At 53.9% G+C, this 23,922-nt stretch overlaps 2 protein-coding genes across 4 annotated transcripts; both read left to right on the top strand.

Annotated features, from left to right (window-relative positions):
* Positions 1-53: 53 nt before the first annotated feature.
* Positions 54-4,684, top strand: TIRAP (TIR domain containing adaptor protein). Its single transcript, XM_064634494.1, has 6 exons — positions 54-251; positions 2,408-2,491; positions 2,918-2,985; positions 3,204-3,258; positions 3,483-4,079; positions 4,216-4,684. The coding sequence occupies exons 4-6, from the start codon at positions 3,252-3,254 to the stop codon at positions 4,257-4,259; spliced, it is 648 nt and encodes a 215-aa protein (XP_064490564.1). The 5' UTR covers positions 54-251; positions 2,408-2,491; positions 2,918-2,985; positions 3,204-3,251; the 3' UTR covers positions 4,260-4,684.
* Positions 4,595-21,237, top strand: DCPS (decapping enzyme, scavenger). 3 transcript variants are annotated; one of them, XM_064634489.1, is made up of 6 exons: positions 4,595-5,008; positions 6,121-6,289; positions 13,783-13,928; positions 15,899-15,978; positions 16,486-16,599; positions 19,862-19,972. In XM_064634489.1, exons 1-5 carry the CDS (start codon positions 4,595-4,597, stop codon positions 16,568-16,570), a joined length of 894 nt encoding a protein of 297 aa, XP_064490559.1. In that variant the 3' UTR covers positions 16,571-16,599; positions 19,862-19,972. The 3 variants fall into 3 exon arrangements, with proteins under 3 accessions (XP_064490559.1, XP_064490557.1, XP_064490558.1); XM_064634487.1 differs by lacking the exon at positions 15,899-15,978 and adding an exon at positions 20,779-21,237 and having other exon boundaries at positions 4,791-5,008; XM_064634488.1 differs by lacking the exons at positions 4,595-5,008; positions 15,899-15,978 and adding exons at positions 5,090-6,037; positions 20,779-21,237.
* The last annotated feature ends 2,685 nt before the right edge of the window (positions 21,238-23,922 follow it).

Genomic DNA, 23,922 nt, shown 5'->3' with positions numbered 1-23,922 from the left:
CACGGCGGGTGTCCTCGCGAGGCTTCGCGGATCTATAAAAGGCGGCGGGCGCATGCGTGATGCACTTGTGGGCTGTGAGGTGGTGGTGGCCGCGTGGTGGTGTGAGAGGCCGGGTCTGGCATCGCGACTTAGACCCCTCTACCTGGGACAGCTGTTGTGGGCTTGGCGGTGCCCCTGTGCCCTGTTACCCCTTCCACCACCTGCCGCCGTCTGCGTTCGGGTCTGCGCGACAGCGTCTCCAGCCCAGCGAGGTACAAGTGGTGCCCGGCCCTGGGGGGGCCGCTACGATGCCTTCAGGCATCTGTGTGTTGGAATTTGGGTGTATTTGGAGCTTTCCAGGGAGAAAAGCTATTCTTTGGCTTCTGGGTAGCTGCGCATCGCTTTGTATTGGCGCCAGAAGTGAAAGCACGTTGATCGTCTATTTAGGGGGGAAATCGGCTTTATTTTCTCACCCGAACACCTGCCTTGCAGCACCCTGTCTTCACCATTTCCTAATTCCCCAGGCAATCTCGCAAACCGCGGGCTCCCCGTGATGACTGACCTGAAATTTGTGCTGCAGGGATTTCAGCGTAGTGCTGGTGGGTCCAGGCACGCTGATAATCGAGCCGTGCCTGCTTAATTGTTCTTAATTACTCCTTTAAGAATAGTTACGTTATCGCTGATGCGGGTGGAGGTGCTGCCCGTCGGGACTTGGGTTTGTGGGTTCACCCTCGCTCAGGTTCCCCCTCTGGAGCAGCCCGGGGGGGTTTCCAGGTGAGGTGACTCACACGGGCAGGTGACTCGCCCTCCTCTGGACCGTGTCCTCGGGCAGGGAGTTGGTTTTTGGGGCGGTGGCAGCAGTGTCAGGGCAGGGATTAATGGGAAATGGGTCACAAGGGGACGAGCTGTGACCTCGGGGAGGTCAGAGAACTTGGGGCTTATCCCTGAAGGAAGTAGTTGCCTCCAGGCATGGAGGTGTGGGGGTTTGTCATCCCAGTTGACCTGCAAGCAGATGGAGGGGCACTGGGGTCATATTTTGGGGTGAGGGCAGGTGAAGCAGCCCTGAAATGTGTGTGATGGGCGCTGACCATCCTCTCCATGAATGTATTGAGTCAAGTGAGTGCTGCTGTCTCCCAAGGCTGGGTTGGACGGGGCTTGGAGCAACCTGGCCTAAGTGGAAGGTGTCCCTGCCCATGGCAGGGGGGTGGAATGAGATGAGCTTTAAATCCCTTTGAACCCAAACCATTCTGGGATTCCATGGTTCGCTGTGCTGGGGTAGAGGTGAGGACCCACCTTGGTGGGGCCCTGGCCCAGCTCCTCCAGGGTGGGGGCCCCACAGTTGCAGTCGCAGTACTGTGTGCAGTGAGGGTGTGATGGCCATCACTGCTTCAGGTGAACAGTGGGAAATGCTGACCCATCTTCATGCTCAGGACCTCCCCATGCTCACCTTGGAGATGCTCCTGTGTGAGTGCCAGGGCCGTCTTCTCCAGGGGTCCCAGGGATACCAGGAGGTCAGGGGGACTTTGTGTCATTCAAGGTGAGGTGGGAGAGGCTCAGCACTGGGGATGGACCTCCAGTCACCCACCTCCCGGTGTCACAGGGGTGTGGGAGACCTCCTGGATCACCCCCAGGCACCAGCTCAGGCATGATGGGCAGAGGCTTTAGTGGCCACCTCAGAGGTCACCATGTTGTCCCGCAGCGTGGGAGACATGGGGAACACATCTGGGCAGCCCCATGCCAGGAACATCCTGTCAGGGAGCTGGGTGGGCATGCAGGCTCTTGAGACCCCCCCAAATCCCTGGAAGGTGGCACCAGGACTCACCTGGAGCCTGTCTCCCCCAGGGCATGGAGGAGGAACTGGAGGGGTTGGAGGTGATGAGGGGATGAAGGCAGTGGCTGCCACCAGCAGCAACGGGTGGATGTGACCTGGGAAAGGAGAGATACATGGGGATTTCTGGGGGAAAAAAAATGCCTTTTCTGGTAAATTTAACTCTTAAATAAGCGGGAGTGGCAGACATGGAAGCAGGGAGTGGGCGGGTCCGGGTGCCGGGAGGGCTGGGCTCGGTGACACACAGGCAGTGAGGGCAGTGGCGGATGTGGGAGGGAGGCCCTGGGGAGGCCTGGCTTCCCCTCCCCGCGCTCCCAGCTCACTTCCCCCGCCCGCTTTCACGTGCCCCGGCCGAGGCTGGAGCTGCTGCCAGCCGGGGGCACTCTGGGGGGCGGGCACTGGAGAGACGGGGAAGCTCCTCCACTCTGTCCCTGGGAAGCTGGTGGCTGCCCCTGTCCTCCCTTCCACCTTGGGGCAGTTTCATTGGGAAGCACTTCTGGATGTGGAAGCTGTAAGGATGGATCAGCCTTGCCATTCACTGTGGATCCCATCGGACTCCAGAGTGAACACACTGCATTCTATCTCTCTTTTCCCACCTAGGTAATCCCAGATCTTTTTTCTTGACGAACTCAGGGGCTGATGCATCCCCCTTCCCTGCTGTGGTGCCAGACCCCTGCATTCCAGGTGGGTATCTCCCAAACTTCCCCACACCGTTCACTGTCCACGCTCATTGTTCCAGATGCACTGTGGTTTCCATGGCTGGGCCGAGGTCCTGCTGCATTTTCCAAGTCCTGCTCTGTTCTTGGAGTAGGGGAAAGGCTTCAGTGTGACTTGGGGTGTATAGTTTTGGGAGGGATGATGCCAGCAGTGGGAAACAGCAGCTGTTTCCCATGTTGCTGCTCCTGGGTGCCCTCAGGGAGGGTCTGGGCACCTCAAACAGTGCCAGGAGCACGATGCCAGGGTATGGGATGGCAGGAGCTGGCAGGGAACAGGCAGGAATGGCAGATGGCACTAAGGATGCACAGCTCTGGGCATCACCCACACTGTCTCTGGTTTGCCAGCAGCCAGTCCATCCCTGATGATCCCTGCTGATCCTTCTCCCTTCCACAGGATCCTTTCCCCGCTGCCAGGAATGAGGGTCTCTCCTGCCTGTTGGCTCTCGGCCTCGCTCGCTGCAGGTGTGTATCTCCAGCACAGGGAAATGCTCCTTCACAGCAAATTTTGGGAAGGCAGATGTGGAAAACCCTGCTGAGGGTGATTTTGGGGCTGCTTGAGAACACCTCAGAGCTCTACATTCCCTGGAACAGACCCTGCTGAGCTCCTGGGGATGAGACCCACCATAGAACCGTTCCTGCTTTCCTCATATATGTCTTTTATCCTTCTTTTCTGCTCCCAGGAGAGGATTCCCACTGGCCACCGGCAGCTGAGCAGTGTGCTGCCCACTATGGCTGGTGAGTGTGGGAATAAACCCTCTGGCTCCATCCCCTCCGTGATGTGACAGCATCCAGGTGTCAGTGGCATCTGAGGCTGTGGGACCAGGGTGGTTTTGGGGGAGCAGAGTGAGATCCTGCCCAGCCCTTCCCACCTGGAGGCATCCTGCTGATCTGGCCATGCTGTGCTTGGGAAGCCCCCGGGGTGCTGAGCCCCCAGACCTCACTGCAGTCTCACTCCACAGGCTGGTTTAGGCGGCTCCTGCACAAGCCCAAGCCCAGCTCGGTGGAGAGCAGCCTCAACTCCAGCCACTCCACTTCATCCTCACCTTCCTCCTCCTCCTCCTCCTCTGCCAAGAGCTCCAGCTCCTCGGCCACCAGCTCCATCCCGCTGTCACCTGTGCTGGTGCCGGACATCAGCGCCTCGGACAGCCCCCGGTGGGGCAAGAGCTACGACGTGTGCGTGTGCCACAGCGAGGAGGACCTGGAGCTGGTGGAGGAGCTGGTGTCCTACCTGGAGGGGCAGCCCGAGAGCCTGCGCTGTTTCCTGCAGCTGCGGGACGCGGTGGCGGGCAGCGCGCTGGGCACGGAGCTGTGTGACGCTGTGCGGGGCAGCCACTGCTGGGTCCTGCTCATCACCCCCGCCTTCCTGAGGGACCCCTGGTGCCAGTTCCAGATGCACCAGGCACTGGCCGAGGCCCCCATGGCCAACGGGCGCACCATCCCGGTGCTGAGGGGCGTGGATCGCAGGGAGTACCCCAAGGAGCTGCGGAACATCTACTACATCTCCATGGCGCTGAAGGAGAACAGCTTCAGGCAGATCAGGGACACCATCCTGCGCTGTGAGTATCCTCTGGGATGCTGGTCAGACATCACTGTTGGGATAAGGACCATGGGAAGTGACTAGATGCCATAAGTTTATTTAAAGAGTTGATTTTTAGGTTAATTGGTTGCTAATGGGGTTTATCTGCTTTGCAGACCTTCAGGAGCTGTGCCGGAGCTCCATGAGTGGGATGGAGTAGTGCTGGGAGCAGGGTGATGCATCCCCATGGATATCACGGAGCTGTCACATCCAGGTCTGGATGCAGCCATGTCCCGATGGACCCACCACACTGAGCCACTCTGAGCAGACCTGGGAAGCAAGAACAGGGAGTTCCTCACCTCCGTGGGGGACAGTGGGCTGGTGGTGTGACCTCCATCCAGTGGCTGAAACCCCCCTGGCAGGGACAGGGACATCCATCATGCAAACACTAAGCTCTGACATCGGGTGGGTTTGGGGATCTCCAGAGCTCCTTGTGGCGTTGGTGTTCCCTGTCCTGAGGGGCTCTGACACCCCTGGGACCTCCGCTGGGCTGACATGGCGCCCGCTGGGCTGCAGGCAGGACAAGGCAGGGTAGACGTTGCATGGGATCGTCGGGACTACGAAAATGCAGAAGTTTTAAATTTTTCTGGTTTTCCTGATTCTTTATTTCTGTCTCCATCCCCGGTTCGTGGGTTTTGTGGGAGAAGGAGCCCGGGGGGGGGGAGGGCGCGTGAGACCTCCGGGCCGCCAAGGGGCGCTCTTAGGTTGCGGGTCCCGGGGCGCCGCGCATGCGCACTTCCGCGCGCGCGCGCCATGGCGGAGACCCCTCAGTTGAAGAGGAAGCGGGCGGAGGAGGAGGGCGAGAATGAGAATGGCGGGGCCGCCGCCGCCTTCTCGCTGTCGGACCTGCGGGTGCGGCGCGTCCTGCGGGAGTCGGCGCGGGACAAGGCCATGTTCCTGCACGCGGAGGTACCGGCGGCGGGGTGGGGGGGCGGTTGGGGCCGCCGCCATGTTCCGCGCTGAAGGCTCGGCCCCGCCCACCTGCGGCGCGCGCTGTAAGGGCCACGCCCTCCCTCGAGGCCACGCCCCCCGGCGGGTCCAGCCCTCGGGGACCCTCCGACCATCCATCCCAAATCCAGCCAAGCTGGGGCAGGAGGCGGTTGCTGCCCGTTATTGCAGGCCTCGGGTTATTCTTTTTTACTGGTGTAACTTGCTTTTGGGTCCGAGCAGGTTTTTTGTGCCTGCCGGGTAAAGCGGTGTTGAATTGTGAGCAGGATGCTGGCTCTGGGTCTGTAAATAGTATAGACATGTCCATTGTGTGCCATTACAGGAAAATTTGCTTTAAGTCCAGAAGCTTTATGGCCAGAGAGCCTGGCTGTGGTGTAGGAACTGTGCAGGTGCTTAAACTCCTGGCTTCTGGAAATATGCATCCCAGTCTTGGGACAGTGGGTTGCTGGTCAGTGGGGAATAACTGGTTCCAGACCTCCTCTCTGCCCTATGAGCCTGGTGGGGTTGGGAGCCCCAGGTGAGCCCTGTTGCTCTCTCTGGGTTATGTGGTGAGGCCTCACCTGAGTCCTGCACAGGCAGGAGTGATTCGAGGTGGGGGTGTTCCACACCCAGCATCTCCCAAAACCACCCCACTGAGCCCACGTCTGGATCAGGGCTGTGGTTCCTCGGAGCAGGGCACCAGTGAGTGCTCCCTGCCCCAAAACATGCTCCCTGTCCATGGTGCAAATCCCTACACCTGTCTCTGCCCTCTTCCTGGCCCTCTGGCTGTGCCTGGTCAGCTGGGGAGCATCCAAGATGAAATCAGGGATGTTGTGTCAGTGGGAATCCTGGGAGCATCCAGGGAGGTGCAGGTAGGCTGAGTCATTGCCCACATCCATGCTCCCCCAGAAACCACCTGTGTTCCCTGATGGGGGGCAAATTCCTGCTGTACCTCAGGACAAACATGCCTCTTGGTTTTGGATGGGCTGGACTGGACTGAGGGGCTGTGGGGTGTGTGCTGTGGTCCCTGACCTCAAACTCCCCCCCAGCACTGGATCTGTGGTTGCTGACCGCTTTATCCCTTTTTATTCCAGAGGATTGGCCTCTCTGGAGAGGGGACAGATGCTGTAGTCATCCTGGAAAAGACTCCTTTCCAGGAGGAGAAGATCCCAGACTTGCTGAAGAAGGCGATGAAGGCGGAGCTGCAGATGCAAAACGACATTTACTGCACGTTCTACCTGAGCCCTCCCCCGGAGCTGAGCGGTGAGTGCCCTGGGCCTGGGATCCTGGGAAGAGTGGCTGGGATGCTGGGATGTGCTTCCTGCCTGCTCCAGAGGTCAGGATGCAGTGACACGGACAAGTGCTGCTGCCGGACATGGCTCTGCCACCCCAGCTGTGGTTTGGTGACAGCAGCACAGCAGGCCCAGCTGGTGAGGATGGGGGCTCATGGCTGCTCTGAAGGAAATGTCTTACTCCCAGGGTTTGGATATTGTTCCATATCATTCCCTTTTCCCCACGCCGTGGACACGTGGCTCAGTTCATGAGCTGCTGAGTAGCCATTGTTTCATTCTGTGCCTTGGTATAAAGGTGCAGAGGGGCTTAGGGGGTCCAGGGCTTTCCGTGGGTTTTTGTCAGTGCTGTCAGTTACTCAGGTAAGAGTTGTCTCTTCCCAGAAGGTTTAAATTGAAAACAGCCTCTGCAGAGCATGTGCAGCTCCTGCTTATCCCAGGGTTGGCACCTCACAGGCTTTGTTTTTGTCTCCTAGTAAGGGCAGGCAGCTCGTGTTTGAGGGGTTAACCTCGAGTGCTGGGGGGATTGGCCCCATCTCCCTGCTGATTTCACACATCTCTGTGTTACCAAACTCTGTTAATAACAGACTGTGACAAGGACAGATGGACACATTGGGGAGCTTCAGTGGAAGGCTGTCACTCTGTGAGAGGGATTCTTGTCATGGTGGAAAGGTGTCCTGTACTGGTGGTGCTCTCCAGCCCCTGCTTGGAAGCAGGTCTGGGCTTTGGGCAGGCCAGGTACTTCAGTTTAATCATGGAATCTTAGAATGGTTTGGGTTGGAAGGGACCTTAAAGCCCATCTCATGCCAACCCCCTGCCATGGGCAGGGACACCTTCCACTATCCCAGGTTGCTCCAAGCCTGTCCAGCGTGGCCTTGGACACTCCCAGGGATGGGGCAGCCACAGCTTCTCTGGACAACCTGTGCCAGGGCCTCCCCACCCTCCCAGCCAGGAATTCCTTCCCAATATCCCATCCATCCCTGCCCTCTGGCAGTGGGAAGCCATTCCCTGTGTCCTGTCCCTCCATCCCTTGTCCCCAGTCCCTCTCCAGCTCTCCTGGAGCCTCTTTAGGCCCTGGAAGGGGCTCTCAGGTCTCCCTGGAGCCTTCTCCTCTCCATGTGAACCCTCCCAGCTCTCCCAGCCTGGCTTCAGAGCAGAGGGGCTCCAGCCCTGGGAGCATCTCCATGGCCTCCTCTGGACTCGCTCCAGCAGCTCCATATCCTTCTGATGTTGGTCCCAGAGCTGGAAGCAGCTCTGCAGGTGAAGTCTCACCTGCACAGAGGGGCGGAATCACCTCCCACAGTTAATTCCACATGAATGCTGGTATGTGCTTTAATTCTGGAAGTGCAGTGATAAATGCCATGTCAGCTCTTCCATAAACACAATAACAGCCAAACAGGTTTAACAGGCAAAATTAATCTGAGTGATTGCCTTTAAGTAAGACGTTGTTGCAGTCCCAAATAAAATTTTCAGGATATTCGATGTGCCTTCCGAAAAACACTCCTGTTTTAGCTCTGTTCCCACAGTGTAGGAGGAGGCACTGTCTGGATTTGGGAGCTGTTGAGTTGTGCAAAGCTCCTCTTGTCCTGTGGAAGTCTCAAAATTAAAGGTTTCAGTGGCAGGAAAACACTGTAACACCAGGGATGTTGTGGGAAGATGTTAAAAGCTGCGCTTCCTCAGCTGGAAAAGCTCCTGCTCGGGCTCCTGCTGTGCTCCTGCCCGCAGGAGTTGCAGTGATTCCCACGAGGTGGCATTGCAAGCCTGAAATCCCGAGGGCTCTCTGCAGCCCAGCCCTGCCAGCCTTTGCCTTCCTTGCAGCAGCGCTGTGTACCTCCAGCACTACTCTGATAGTAGAATTCCTCCTTTTCTTTAAGGCTTATGGCAGGTGTGAAACCCCTCTGGCAGGTTTGAATGGGGAATAAGACTCTGGCTTTTTTTCTGCTGAGCTTTATCTCTTTAGTGAACTTTTAAATCTGTTCTTTAAAAGGTAAGTTTTTGCAGAAATATTACCCAGTGGTGCATCTTTGCTTCCAACCCCTCCTTGGCACCGCTCTGCTTGCTGAGCACCCCTGGGCAGGAGACCAGGAGGGCACTGTGGAGCTGGATATGCTCTCCAGGCTCCCCATGCTGGAGCTGAGAAGGAGGAGGCTTCTTCCTTCCAAGCAATTAGCACCCAGCAGCTGTTCTGTGGGTACATGGCTGGAGGGCAGCTGGGCTGGCACCGGGGAAACACCCGTGTGTGTCAGGAGGGGAAGGAAATTGCCCTTGTGGGCTGAGTCACAGCCCGAGGACGAGGTTGATGTGAGGAATGCAGCTTAAAAACCTAAACTGGAGAAATTGCCTGTGAGGCCTCAGAGGGTGTTAGGGTTTGACTGACCTGGGATGGTGAGTGGTTGTGTGGAGACCCAGGGAGCCCTTGCAAGGGGTCTGGATGCAGGGTTAGAGAGATGCAGGGGTCTGTCTCCTGGTCCTTGCAGGTTTACACCTGGGTACAAGACACAGTAAAATATTTTGTAGAAAAGCTCAAACTTTGGCATTGAGCAGTTCATGGAACAGTCCTGGGTTGTGGTATTGTGGGATAAAGAAATTCCCCTGAGGGGTTTCACAGCACCCTGGGCAGCTGAGCCCCCCCACACTCAGCTCTTGCTTTCTAAGGTTAAATAAACCTCGAGACTGAGGAAATGGTGACGGTGAGTCACTCGTGCCTCGGGTGTGCTGAGGATGTGAGGAGCTGCCTCCCTGTCCCTCTGCTTTTCTCAAGTGCAGTTTCCAATGCCACCTCTGTGGTCCCAAGTCCCTGAGGATTCTTCATTCAGCTGGAGTTGCTTACAGCCTGCAGTGGAGATTTCCTTCACCCTGTCCTTGTTGAAATGTCGGTGCCGCTCCCTCCGCGCAGTCAAGCCCGCGCAGGCCCCGTGCAATGACGGCTTGTTTGTGTGGTGAAGGCAGGGGAGGGGAGGCCAGACAAAGCATGTTACTTGAGCAAACGACTCCCCTCCAACCTGGGAAGAGGGATTTTGCTGTGGGAAGATGAATTTTGCTCTGCTGCTGCTTGAAGATGAGATTTTTTTCAGGGCTGGGAGCACACCGGCGTGAAGGCGGCACCAGATGAGTCTTGCTCGGCTCATTGGTTTTATTGCATGTGTCAAAGCTAAAATGGAATATAATGTTTCCAAACCAGCCAGTAATGGTCAGAGTTCATCTGAAGGGCGACCCAAACCCCCAGAGTGGGGAGAGGGAACTTTGTGAGTGAGTTTGTGAGGAGTAGTGGTATCGGGGCTGGTGTAGCTGTGCTGCTACCAAAGTGCACGATTTATTTTAAGGCCACCTGCTGGATGTTGCCTTGATTTAAGAGGCAGCTTATGCCTAGAGGTGAGAGATGGTGGAGGAAACCCAAGCCTTGGGCCTTTCCGTTGCAGGGAAACAAAGGGCTGACTTCATAAGGGCAAAGATTTTCCTGCTGCCAGGGGTTGATTGCAGAAGCCAGATGGTTCAATCAACCTGTTCCCTGTTGACATCCAGCTCCTCAAGCCCATTCAGCAAGGAGAGCTTAATGTTTCCAGCAAAAAGTCTCCTCTTGCCTGGCTGCTGCAGGATTGTGTGTTCCACAGCACCAAAGCCATGCTGGTGTGATGTAAGGGCTCTTATCAGTCCTTTAAGGAGCCTTTACACGGGGCTCAAGCTTATTAATAACATCTAAAACCAAGCACAACGGGAGATACTCTGGCACCCTTGCTCCAACACAGGGTGGAGAAATTATGGGAAAAATAGGAGAGTGTGGAAGGAAAGTTTTCAGTCATGCAGGAAACAATCTCTGTCCCAAAAAGAGGCTGGTTTCGGGCAGCAAGGAGCTGAAGAAACTTGCAGGAGCTGCAGTGGGAAGGCCGGTCTGTCTCCTGGTGTTTCCATGCTCCAGCTGCCTCTGGGGCTTGCCCAGCCAAGAAACCTCACATTTACACTGAAATCAAAAGCTGGAGCCTGAAGCTGTGTGAGTGTGGGGGACAGTGGGAGGTATCACCATGCTTTGCTCTGTGTTTTGGGGTAACCTGCAGATTTCCCCTTTGCAGTGGCTGTTGCAGCTGAACCCACCATATCCTGGGATGAGCCCCAGAGCCCAGGCAGCCTTGGCTGAGTCACTGGCACTGCCCCTGGCTTGCCCTGGCATGTGCTGGCCATGGAGACTGGGAGCACATGCCAGGGCAGTGCTTTTGGGCTTTAATTCATTCACTAAGGAGAGCCCCAGCTCTCTGAGTACCTGGCTTAGGTTGGGTTGGACTTTGGTGTTCCTATGTGACCCCTGTGCAGTTGTGATCCTAAAAGTAAATAAACTATTTATGCAGCAAGGGCGGGGGAGGTTGTGTGCTATGTGTTGGCTTAAGGCATTATATATTGACTTAGAGCATTATATATTGGCTTAGAGCATTATATATTTACTTAGGGCTGCATCCAAGGAGACACCTGATAATGGGAAGGCAGCCCAGAGCTGCATGTGGCAGGAACAAGGCTGGCAAAGAAAACCTGTCAGAGTCCAAATGAAATGTCTCTGTTGTTCCCTGGCTTTGGCAACTTCCTGCACTTGATGGTCAGGTTGATTAGGCACGTTGTAAACCAACACTCAGCTTCCTGCTAGCACAAGGAGGAAAAAGCACACCACAGGCCTAAAAGCAGAAACAGGTTGTGCCTGCCCTGTGGCTCCCTGGGAGCTTTAAATCTGTTTAAAACAGGCTGACAGTGCTCCATGTCAGTGCTGCTGAGTGGGGTGGGAGAAGCCACCACCAGGCCTCTCCTCTCCTCACTTATGGGCCTGGAGGGGAATTTTGGCAGAGCCTGGGGACAGTGTGGCCCAAAAGGGGAAGAGGCATCACTAGTGAGCTTGGAGTGCCCTTTCCTATGTGCATGAGCTCTCTCTACCTTGTGTTTCATCCTTTCCTCCTGGCAACAGCTGCCTTCAGCTCTTTTTCCCTTCAGTTCCCCAAACTGAGCTGGTGTTTTGATTCTTCTTGTGTCTTGGGTTGTGTTTTCCTCTCTTGCTTTTAGCAGAAGAGGGGAGGAGTGTGTGTCTGGTGAATCTGAGCCTCCTTTTCTCCTGGGCAGTTTCCCAGCATGGTGTTTGCCCTCAAACACCCTTTGTAGGGTGAACAGCCCCATCAGTTTTCTCTGCCATGGCAGTATTTGCACCTCCTGCTCGTCCAGGTTCCTTCAATTAAACCTCCTGGGGTTTTTTTATAACCTCTAGTTAACTGATGGTCAATCCTGACTTCCAGAATAAACCCCAGATGCTCCGTGATGTCCGGGGCTGGTGTTTGGGAACTGATGTGACTTGGATGTGAGCGGAGACAATCCCTGACCCTTCTGCCAGCTCAGAAACCCCCATCACGTGTGCAGTGGTTCCTTACCCTGTTTCCAGGCCGGGGCAGGTTTTGGGTGCCCCACAGCCTACGTGCTGCTCTGGTGCACGTGGAGCCTGCCAGGAGCAGGCCTGGCAATGGGAGCGCGCGGCCGCGCCAGCGCTGGAACGATCCCGGGGCGAGCCCAGTCTCGTGGTGGATGGTTCCTGTGTCCAAGCCTGGGCATCCTGTGTGCAGCTCCTAAGGGCTCTGAGCAGGTATCAAACAGCCTCTCTGGCTGCAGTGATTGATGCTAATTAGCATTGCTGGGACATTTTGGGGTTGATGAGACCTTTAGAAGGGAAATGATCATTAGTGAACCACAGCCTCTCCCCCCTCTCCTCTTGCAAACATCTGCTCAGCCGCAGCTGCACATTCAGGAGTTCTGTGATCTCTGATTTAAAGCCCCCTGAGTGCTCTCCCCCAATATGAGCAGCCCTCTCCAAACTGGGGGGGGTGCCAGGGAAGCCATTCTGGGTCCCCTGCACCCCCGGGCACTGTGGTTATCACCACCCAGCATGGAGGGGCTTCTGCTGCAGTCCCTGCTCTTCTTTTGGGGTCTAAAATTAAACTGTGGAAGTTTCTGCCTGAGGCTGGCTGTGGTATTTTATCTTTTGCCTTTTTTGTTTTCTCCCCAGTGCTTTGCTGGTCTTTTTAAGTGAGGAGAGCTACAGCCTTGTCTTTTTTTTCTTTGGTATTACATCATCCTGCTAGAAGTGCTAATAGAGTCCTGGAAAACAACCTTGTTTGAACATGTGTATGGTGGGAATCAGACCAGACTGCCCTTGTGGTTTGCATTTTCATATTTCATGTTACCAGCATTTTCCTGTGGATTTCATTAAGCTGGGTTTGGCATGGAATGAAAAGGCAGAGTCTCTGGGCTTGTACAGCACCGACCTTAAAAAAACAGAAACCAGAAAACTAAAAAAGGCCCAAACCACCCTAAATCCTGGCTCTAGGAACAAATAGGTGTTTATATTCAGTGTCTGGCTAGCATATAAACATATATAAAGCACGAGGCATGGCTTTGGTCGTGGGTTTCCATGGCAGACCCTGGGCACAGACCGTAGTGTTCACAGTGCCCCAGCCACATGCCTCAGTCCAGTCCGGGCTGCCCAGGGTTTGCCTGGGCTCACAGGGCTTTTCTCCTCCTTGCATTGATGTTTATGGCAGCTCTGTGTTTACTGGGGAGGCAGAGGCACTGCCATGCCCTTGGAGTTGTGTCAGGCTCTGTTATCACACATCCAGTCTGGGCCAAAGAGGGATGTTTGCCAAGGGTTTTACCCCTTGTGGGTAGGATTTACTGCTGCCGACGTCAGAGCTGCCAGGTTAACAAGGTGAACACTTGCATCCTGTTTAATGCCACAGAAATTAGACAGCAAAGTTCTAATCTTAAGGCAAACAGAAAATGTTTTCTTTCTGCCACAGTAAACGGGGAAATGCTCTTTGTGGGCAGGGGTCACTCAGCCCTCTTCCCTCGGCTCATCCTGCGCTGTGTTGACCCATAAGCCCACGTTATTTGCTCTGGATCTGTCCCTGGGCCCTTGACCTCATTGCCTCCTGCACTTGAGCCTCGAGGCCAAGCACCCTGAGAGCTCTGGGAAGGAGCTGCTCCTTGGAGCTCCTCTGGGTCTGTGGCTGGAGAAATTTGCTGGGTGCATCCTGTGAGCTTTGGATTTGAGTAAGAGGAAGCAGCATCCCTGTCCCTGGGGTCGTGTTTCCATCCTGGTTGTTGTCTGCACATAAACCCTGCCCTAGGAGCTCCAGCTCTGCCCTGATGTTGCTGATAGGCCTGAAAGAACAAGTGTGGGAAAACCCTTCCAGACAGCAAACTCCTCCACCTGGACTGGAAAGACAGGCCCTGGCTGTGTTGTTGGCTCTTCCTCCCTCCAGAAAAGCAGCTGCAGTGTGGGAGGTTAAAGCAGTTGTTTGCTTTCCATGTCCATTTTCCCTCACCCTGTTTTAGTGGTATCTCTTCAAAATGTCTTCGTGTGGCATTTATTGAAAGGGAAAACAGATTTATTGGGGACTGAAGGAGGCAAATGTGAGTTGGTAACTCAGTCCCCGTGTTTGTTCCCAGAGATCAAGGCCACAGTGGTGTACCCTGCCACGGAGAAACACATCCAGAAGTACCTCCGGCACGAAGTGCACCTCATCCGGGAGAGCTGGGAGGATTACCAGAACATAACCCTGCCCTTCATCCAGTCCCAGAGCTTCAGCATCCAGGTATGGAAACCACCACCTGTCCCTGCAGAGACAATGTCTTTGGTCTCCAATGCTCTGGGCTGTCAAAAGTCTCCTCCAGAGCCCAGGCTGAAGAGCTGGGAGTGCCCTGCCCCATCTCCCTTTTGGTTGTGTTGTCAGCTCTGTGGTGCTGCCCCCTCTCCTCTGGCTGGCTGGGACATCCCTTTCCATCTTTGCAGACAAACATTTGCCTTGGACCTGTACTCCGAGTTGCCTTTCCCAGGGTTTCTGGAGAAAAGCTGAGGCACTCCTCCTTTCCAAGGGTGGCTCCCTGGGCGTTGGTGCTGTTCTCTGGGCTTTTTAGGAGTCTCTGGGGTGTTGTGGAAATGGAAAGGCACAGATTGCTCTTAGATTCCTGCATCAGAACTCACTCCTTGGGCTTTGGCTGCAGCTCCTGCCATTCATATTCAGTCCATATTCTGTGTAGTGAAACTGTTACTTTTTAGTGTTCTCCTTGCCCCAGGGAGACCCAGACTTTTCTCCTGTTTCTATCCTTTTTGACCATTCCCCTCCCTATCTTTCTCCTTTAGGGACCAAAGGAACACAAGTCTGTAGGGACCAATTTGTGCCAGCCTGTGCAGAAGGGGAAATAAAACAAATCCTGGGATTGCTGAGGCGATCCATTAAAAATAAGCCCCCCAAACCAATGAGGGGGCCTTGGATACCCCGCCTCCTGCTGCATTAAACTGCAGCATTTATTAGCTGGAGAAAGGCAAGAGTGTGTTTCCACCTGGTCACAGCCTGTAGGATGTTTTATCTATGCTTTTGGTCTCAAAGCTGTTAAACTTCCTGGTGTAGCAGCTGCCCTCAGGAATGGCTTGAGCTCTCACTCTGCCTCTTCCACCAAGTGCTTGTGAGCTGATTTCTGTACATGGAAACACATTCCTGGTGACCATCAGGAACATCTGCTGAGGACTCATGATCAGCACAGTCAGTCCCTGACCTCTGGGGTTTGATAATGCTGCTCCTTGTCTTTATCCAGCTGGTTTTGCCGAGTGGAAAGGAAAATGTGAAGGGTAACAGAAGTACCAGGGGACCACAGAGCCGTCTGTGTTTCCTGCTGGAGGATGCAGAGCGTGGATGCTTTCAGGATAATGGTTTTATTGTGGTGCCAGTCCCTGGACATGTGTTCTCCTCGCTGGGCTTGTGCTGGGAGCAGCAGGAGCAGTCAGTCAGCTGGGGACCTGCCCCATCACGAGGCAGCCTTGGGTTTAAAATGCAGCTCATCTGATCAGTGAACTTATTTAGGGCACTGATAGCTTGGCACTTGTGATCAGAGCAGGCACAAAAACCCCAACAAAGACCAAACTTGCATTTCCTGCTGAGCTTCCTGCTGAGCTTTCCTCCCAGGGTCATGGAGCACAGCGAGCTTGTGCCATGCTTTCCAGAATCACTGGGAGAATCTAATCTCTAAGATGTTGTTGCTGAGAAGAAAAGGCCAGAAATTTAAGCAAAAAAACCCCAGATCAGGGGAGGAGAGGTTGGTTTCTCCCTCCAGATGTATTCACGTCAGTTCACAGTGATGCTAAGTTTTGATTAGATTAATTAAACTCTGGATGGAGTTCCCCTAAAGTGTCTGGTGTGCACAGCACCCACCAGTGTGTTTGTGAGACTGGCTGCACCTCCCCTACCCACCTGGGGCAACCAGGATGTTCCATACCCATATTTGGGTGGGAAAAATGATGTTTCCAAACATTTCCAACTTCCAAGCTCCAGCAATTTCCTGTTGCCTTACTTGTCTTCTGGGGGTATGGCTGGGGACTCCCTTGGCAGTACTTAAGCTAGGCTTAAACCAGAGCATAATGTGCATTTTGGAGGTGTAAAGAAGGATGCTGGAGCTCAGGCTGGGAACCAGGGAGAGCAAAGATCCTTTTCTCTGGTCTTACTCTGTTCCTGATCCCTGGTCTCTTCCATTTCCAGAACTCTTCTCTGAATGGTGCTTTGCTTTGCAGGAGGAGCATGGGGGGATTAACCAGAGCAGGGCTTACAGAAGTCTGGAGGCTGGAACTATAAGTATGGAAGAAGAAGAGTGGTGAGCTGTTTCCTAATCAGCCAGGGAGCCAAGAGATGTGCACTGCCCAAAAAACACAGGCCTTTTGTGTCCCACCCCGGGAGCTGCCAGCAGCCAGGGCTGCAGCCAGCTCAGGCTTGTGAGCAATCTGCGCCTTCCTCTTTGGACGGGGAACAAAACCAGCCAAGTTCCCTTCCCAGACCCTGTTGTAAAGATTTTGGTGCAGCTTGGGGGGTAAAAACGTGTAAACAGCTCCACGGTGCTGCAGGTGGTGTGTGCTGAGCCCCACAAGAGCTCAGTTCCACTGCTTTTCACTGAAGTGCTCATAATATCCTGTAGTTTGTTGGTTGTTGGAGGGTTTTAGGGGTAATTATTTGGTCATCCTAAAAATCAAGCCATTGGAGTTGGGGTTTTTTTATATTCTAATTGCAGGGAATGTGCAGTAATCCATGAGCTTGGGCTAAATGCACCTGAGATGTTGGGTTTTATATTCTCTGCTGGTTTATAAATCACATGTTTCTCTTTCAGTGGGTGTATAATATCCTGGAGAAGAAAGCTGAGACTGAGAGAATCGTCCATGAAAACCCAGATCCTTCTAATGGCTTTGTTCTAGTTCCAGATTTAAAGTGGAATCAAAACCAGGTTGGTTTGCTCCTCTAATGCTGCCTGTCTGAAGGTTATCCAGAAGAAATGTCCATTTTCAGGCTACAAACAGCACCTTGATGAGAGTTTTAGTGGGTGCCTGTGTCCTCGTGTTCACACTTGTGCCCAGTGTGGATGCTGCAGAACCCAGGCTGCTCTCACTACTGCTGACATGTATTTATTGGGTTCACTTCCTCTCCTGGATCAGCCCAGATGTTGTTGGGATGTTTTTTTAACCTGCCTAATTTATTCCTGCTGAGCTTCTCTGGGTTTTTTTTTTTGCAAGCCTTGACTTTAGGTGCAAGAATGTTATCCTTTGGCTGCCGCAATTAACTCTCCCCCACAGCTTTAAGCAGATGGTCCTTGGCTACTGAGCAGCTTCTTCACCCCTCGTGGGAGTGGCCACTTGGTGAAAATGACTTTAAGCCCAGGCAGTAATCCTAAATTGAGAAGTATTTCCTTGTGCTCCACCTCCCTTTCACACTTGTACTTTTGGGGAGATGAAACTCCAGACACCTCTCCCCTCCCCGCCTTCCCCGGGAAGTTGGTGGCGTCAAAAAAAAGTCCCCTTTGTGTTTCTGATCCTCATCTGCTTCTGCAGGTGGCAGGCAGGGAAATTTCCCATATGATTAAGGCTTAGGAATGAAACTAAAACTCAAAAAATGGGAACACAAGCCTGCAATGGTGGGCAGCACCATCCTGTGTGTCTGTGTGGGGAGCAGCTGTTTGTGGTGCGGTGCTGAGTAGTCTTGGGGAGTGACTTGGGGAGCACAGACACCACTGCAGGGTGGTATCTGCTCCCCGTGAGCACATCAGCTGCTCCAAAAATCCCCTGCTGAGCTGTGATGGGGTTACCAAGCTCGAATTGCCACTTGTTCACAGGAGGCACTACCTTCTTCCTGGAGGGACTTTTCAGCAAGTCAGGCTTTCAGGCTGTGCCACTGCCCTGTTCAGTGCCCTTCCAGGGGGGACAGTATTTGGGGACCCTAAAACATGCAGCAAGCTGTCCCTTTCCCAGCTGTGAGCAGTCTGGTGGAAATCCTTACTTGCTACAACCAAGCTTTGCAATTCACATCAGGATTGGGCTAAAATTTGTGCTTCAGTTTCCCCTAGAGACCTGCTGCATCCACATCTCCCAGCTGGCATGGTCAGGGAGCACCTCAGTGGTAGGATTTGTCCTTAGGGGAGGCTTCCCCATGCTCCTGTCGCCTCTTGGAATGTTGAACAGGATCTTCTGGATTTCTCCCTGACTGCTGAGTTGCTGTCTGCACCCTGGTCATCCCTGGAGCGATCTGGGCCCTTTGCTGCTCTGGTTCCCAGGCAGGCGAGCCAGCATCCCAGGAAGGGCTGTCAGCTCTGCCTTTGAGCCAAGGAATTTCATCTTGGCTGTGGGTCACCCTGAGCCAGAGCTGATCCCACCATCCCCAGGGCTGCCTGGGAGCACTGGTTCCTCCCTGGAGCACTGGTTCCTCCCTGGAGCACTGGTTCCTCCCTGGAGCACTGATTCCTCCCTGGAGCACTGATTCCTCCCTGGAGCACTGATTCCTCCCGGGAGCACTGGTTCCTCCCTGGAGCACTGGTTCCTCCCTGGAGCACTGGTTCCTCCCAGGAGCACTGATTCCTCCCTGGAGCACTGATTCCTCCCTGGAGCACTGGTTCCTCCCACTGCATCCCACCTGGCCAGCGAGGCTGCTGAGTGGAGCCAGGGAAGCAGACACAGCTCCCAGCAGGACTCTCTGAGCCCTCCCTCACGAGTCCTGTCAGCAGCATTGCCTCGCACTCGCTTAGCACCTGGCCCTCAAATCCTGCAAATTCACCTGGAACTATTTTAGGCTGATGGATGGGAGGAAAATTTCTCCCTTGCACTGTGAAATCTGCTGGCCTCAACCTTCTGGGCGCTGCCTCAGCTCCTGCTGCCCAGCCTCAGTAGTGATTGGAGATGGTTTCTTGGGGTTTTTGTTATCGTTGGGTTTTTTTGATTTTTTTTTTTAATTTTTTGGTATGTTTTTTTTCCCCTCCACAACTTTTGAGTTGGTTTCAAACCCGCAGGAGGCCCGAGGCGTTGCCTGAAGCCATGCCTGGCATGACATCATTCCGGGCCTTTTTAGCAACAGGCTTATTTGTTTCAAACAGCAACATGCAGATGTTGTTCTAAGGAGAGGAGCTGTTTGCTTTCCCTCCCACCAGCCAGCCTGGAGCCAAAGAGCACGACCTGATGCACTGTCTTTTTCTGGAGCTGTGCATGGGAATCACATGGAACAGCCCTGTTGAGGGTCCTGAGAGCATCCTTTGGCACATGCCTCTGTTTCCAAATAGCCACGTGGGTTTCTCACAGTGCTGAAGAGATCTGCTGGGTTTCACACATCCAAACCCTTTAGTGTTTGTGTTAGAAAGTCACTAACTGAGCTGAAGGAGACTGGGATTTTAACGTTTTTAAAGCATAATGATCCACAACCTTATGTCTTGTTAAACACTGAATGTGCTAAGAGCTCCAGGACATGCCAAAGGTCGGCTGAGAGCTGCTGAATGGGCATATTTCACTGCCCTGGGGTTGTACAGTGACCAATTAGTCTTGAAAATTGTTATTTATAGAACTGCTATGACTGGAGAGTGGCCAGCTGTTTGCACAGTGGAAAAGTGGGAAGCTTTTCACTGGGAAAAATCTACAGTTGCAATTTTGGCCTCTGTGGTTCCCTGTAAATCCTCATCTGAGCAGAGAGATGAATCTCTGAGAAGGCCATGGAGTGTGCACGGGGGGGGTGCTGGCAGATCCCAGGCACTTTGGTGACCCCCACATAGCTGGGTGGGCACCTGCAGCAGGTCTCCAGCCTCAGTGCCACAGGGACAGCGTTTTTGAGGTGCTCAGGGAGATGTTGTAAACGTGCAGGGGCAGCACTGATCATGGTGCTCGTGGTGTGGAAGAGCTGCTCACTCCATCTGCCTTCAGAGCTGAGAAGGCTTTGTCATCCCGCTGTTTGTTGGTTGGGATGAGGCTGTTTCCTTCTGGTTATTTATTCCTGGACAAACCCCAGTTTGTCCAGAAATGTTCTGAGGTGCAGTGGGTTTGTGGGTGAGCACATCCCATACAGGGAGATTCAGCCCAGCCTGGGTGTGGGTTGGACACGAGGGCAGGTACCTCTGTATGACACAGGTATCCCTGTATAACAGAGCCTGGGAAGCTGTGGATGGTGTGTCAGGTCCAAGGTGCTGCTGCCTCCATCTGCTCTCTCTGTGTCCCCTGCATGCCCCTCTGTCTCTGCAGCTGGATGACCTGTACCTGGTGGCTGTCGTGCACCGCCGGGACATCAAGTCTCTGCGGGACCTCACGGCCGAGCACCTCCCACTGCTGAGGAACGTCCTGCAGGAAGGGAAGGTGAGCTGAGGCTGGTCCCACACCGCTGTCCTGGCCAGGGAGGGCTCGGCTGCCTCTGCCAGGGCACTGCTGGGATTTTCTGGCACAGCATCTGCCTGGAGACTGATAACCAGGAGATGATATATCACAAAACAGGGCTGTGCTGCTCTCTCTGCCTGGAGACCCCGATCCCTGCTCTCCATCAGCACCTTCCCCAGGTCATGCCATGTCAAAGGTGCTTTGGGAGTGCTCCATCCTTCCTGTTGACAGTGAGCTCCCCATCCTCCCCATATCAACAGCCTCCTCCCCGACTCCTTCCATCCTCACCAGCTGACGTGTTTTTCCACAGGGTGTGTTTGGGAGTTGGATGTGCAGGAGCTTCTCTTTCCTTCACTGCGTTAGATTTTGGAAAGTAATTGCACTGGGGAAAGTGGGAGATTAATTAAGAGATTAGCCAGGGGATTGCAGCGCCCGGAGCCCGAGTTCACTGGTGCTGTTTATAGCTTTAATTACACCGGCTGGTCACAGGATCCCTGTCACTCCCTGAATGAGCCGGAGCGATAAGGGTGGAAGGGAAAATGATAGGAGTGGAGAGCACGTCCCGTCACGGAGGGAGAAAAGTGGGGCAGCTGGAGGCATCACTCCATCCCTGCCAAGGCTCAGAGGGTGGGAAGAGCTCTGCCCTTCCCAACTTCCCCCTCTGCCGTGCAGTGAGGAAGCAGAAATCCCTTCTGCCTTTCCCTATGCCTCCCTTGCCATCCAGGAATGCTCCTTTCCATCCATTCCCAGGTGTTGGGAGTCCTGACCCATGTGTTTCCCGTCCCTAGGAGGCCATAGTGAAGCGGTTTGGGGTGCCAGGCTCCCAGCTAAGGATCTACCTGCACTACCAGCCCTCCTACTACCACCTGCACGTGCACTTCACCGCCGTGGGCCACGACGCGCCGGGCAGCTCCGTGGAGAGAGCCCATCTCCTGGCTGATGTCATCGACAACCTGGCCGTGGACTCCACCTTCTACCAGAAACGGGCCCTGACCTTCCCCCTGCGGGCTGATGAGCCCCTGTTTAAGAAATTCCAGGAGGCAGGAAAAGTGTGAGCAGGGAGAGGTGCTTTTGTATCATATTTTTTTAATGAATAGCCCTTTTACTGGTTTTTTTTTGTTTGTTTTTTTAAGGTTTTGTTGCTTTCGTGTTTTTTAACTCTGTTTTTGTACAAGATGGGGCTGATGATCCTTTGCTATGGAAACTGTGTTGTCTGTTGAAGTCCATTAAAACATTGATTGAATAAACCCCTTTGAGTGTGCTGGATTTTACCCTGGAGTGGGTGCCTCTGGGGTGCAGCGAGCATCCAGGAGGGTTTGGGCAGGAGGGGCTGTGTGTATCCATCTTCTCCAGCCAAAGGACAATCCCTGTCCCCAGATGTCAGCCCAGACAGGGGAGTAGCCAGACAGACAGGTCCAAAAAGCACACTGTCCTTAGAAAGCTTCATGTATTTCCTATGAATTTACCCCTGGGAAAGGGATTGCAGCTTTCCTGGGGCAGGGAGGGTGTCTTGCTCCAAATGAATCAGTGACTAACCGAGTCCTCGCCCTTCCCGGCTGGCTCCGTGGAGACAAACGCTGTGTGCTGCCTGATCCCAGCCCCAGAGCCATCACCTCCACTGCTCCTTCATCATCTCCATCTGAAATGACCTTGTGTGCAAGGGCAGCCCTTCCTGCCAAAGCCTGCTCAAGGTTTTGCAAAGATTATGGGGGGAAAAAAAATAAATAATAGTGCTCTTCCTTCTGCCACGGGGGTGGTGGGGCAGGAGAGGGCCAGGAGTTGGACTTCATGATCCGTTGTGGTGGGAAAAACCAATTTCTCTGTATGGAGAGAGCTTGCTCTGCCACCCAGCCACTGATTCCACTGGACACCAACCTCTAAATTCTTCATGAGCTCTTGGTGCCAGAAGGGGCTCTGGTTTCTGATCGGTAACCGCGGTGGAATCGCAGGAATCATCTCTCTGGTACCCAGTTCTTTGCTCCTTTCCACACACTGAGGTCCAACAGGGGTGTTTTGTGTGGATTTTTGGTTTGGTTTTTTTTTTTTTCTGATGAGAGGAAAAACCAGATGTGATTTGTTTTTTTCAGGGCTGCTGCTGTGCATGGAAGCTGCTGTGATGGAGCAGCCGGCTGGAGTGCAAGTGGCATCATCAGAGCTGCCCCAGGGCTTTGCTCAGCTCATCTCATTTATAGATATTCAGGTCAGGCAGTTCCCTGGTACCTTTTAGCAGCAGGGAGAGGCAGAGCAGCTGGATGCAGCCACCTTTCCTTATCTCCCTTCAGAAATTCCCATTTACTGGGTTAACAGTTGGACTCCATGATCTTAGAGGTATTTTCTGACTTATTCTATGAGTCTAAAACTCCAATCCATGGTAAGAAAGCTGGAGTGATCTCCTGGGGGAGCCTTTCCCTCTTGCTTCAGCTCTGCCTACCTCTGGAGCAGTGCACAGCAGGGGCCAGAGTTGATTTTGGGAACTGGGGAGCTTTAGGATCTGGAGGTGGTCAGTGGGGTTGGCTGTGCCCTGGCTCTCCCTTTCCCCAGGTTTTAAGTTGCTAAGGGAAAGGGATGATTTTTTTTTCAATACCCAGAGCATTTTCTGTGCCAAAAGGGAGCTCGGTCTCCCTGGGTGAGAGAACATCCCAGTTTTATGTTCCCACCCAGGCCAACCCAGGGAGATGATTAAATAACCCATCCTGTCTCTTGAGAAGCCTCCCTGGTCCTCAGGTATGGAAAAAACACCCTCAGTCTTGAAAATAGACTCTCTGAGGGTTGTGAGAGACAACCAAGCAGCACATCTTCCACAGACCATCTGTCTGGCTCCTGCTGGAGGAATCATTTTCCTGGGAGACTAGTAAGCATCACCCATCTCCCTGGGGAGCTGTGGGATATATGGGGCCAGGGATGGGGGGCTGTCCCTGCCTGTCCCAAGAGAAGGGGTCAGTGGGAAGGATTCTGCTGTATCTGGAGCCTTCAAAGGATTTATTGAGGTCCCAGGACTGAGTCTGCAAAGCCAGACAGTGTTCCCAGGCTGTGGCTTGGGGAAGGGTGAGTTGAGGTGGTCAGCAGGACAAAGCCAGCTTGTGCTGGGCATGAATCACCCCATTCTTGTCCCTGTGGAGCAGATGCTTCGAGCCTGGCCTAGGGCATCCCCTTCCTCCTTTATTAACAGATCCTGCTTGCCTGGTGCCTGCTTTGGCCTCATCACCCTTTCAGAGCCGTGGTGTGATGGCAGAACCTCCTGCCCGTGCCCTCCTGAGGCAGGACACCAGTCCCATTCCCTGCTGCTGCAGCCGGGGCGTTCCCTAAACCCTTTTATTTCCGACTGGCTCTGCACTGGGTGATGGCAGAGCTCGTTACAAATTCACTTCTCAAACAGCCCGGATTTTCCCCCCCCCTCCACTTTTCTTCTCCAAATTACTCGCCGCTCATCATGCTGAATTAATCCAACTGGCAATTTATCCTTTGGAAATTAAATATTAGGGCAGGGTGTCGTTGTTAGCAGTGACTGCTCCCGGCACTCTGCTATGGCAGCAAATACATTTCCATTTCCTGGTGGGTTTTAGAACCCTGTTGTCTGCTGGGGCTTTGGTGGCCACAGGAAGCTCATGGCTGGTTTTTGGGCCCACCCAAGGGAGTTGGGTCACCCAAAATGTGAGTAGGAAATGCAGGTATGTCACAGATACATGGGTGCACCACTGCTGCGTGCAGGTGTCCTGATGTTCCTGTGGGATGGACACAGCCTGTGTCCAATGCTTGGCATGGGATCACCACTGTTTCCCCAAACTGTGATGCTGCCCCAGGCCAGGGGGGATGCTGGGGATGGAGACCATCACCCCAAAACGAGCCCATCCACCATCAACAGCAGGAGGGGGCTGCTGGGGACCTGGAGAAGATCCTGGGAAGCAAAGCTTTGCAGCCTCTTTTAATATTCT

The sequence above is a fragment of the Pseudopipra pipra genome, chromosome 23 (assembly GCF_036250125.1).
Source record: "Pseudopipra pipra isolate bDixPip1 chromosome 23, bDixPip1.hap1, whole genome shotgun sequence".
Taxonomy (NCBI): domain Eukaryota; kingdom Metazoa; phylum Chordata; class Aves; order Passeriformes; family Pipridae; genus Pseudopipra; species Pseudopipra pipra.
This window is presented reverse-complemented; position numbering and strand designations above follow the sequence as displayed.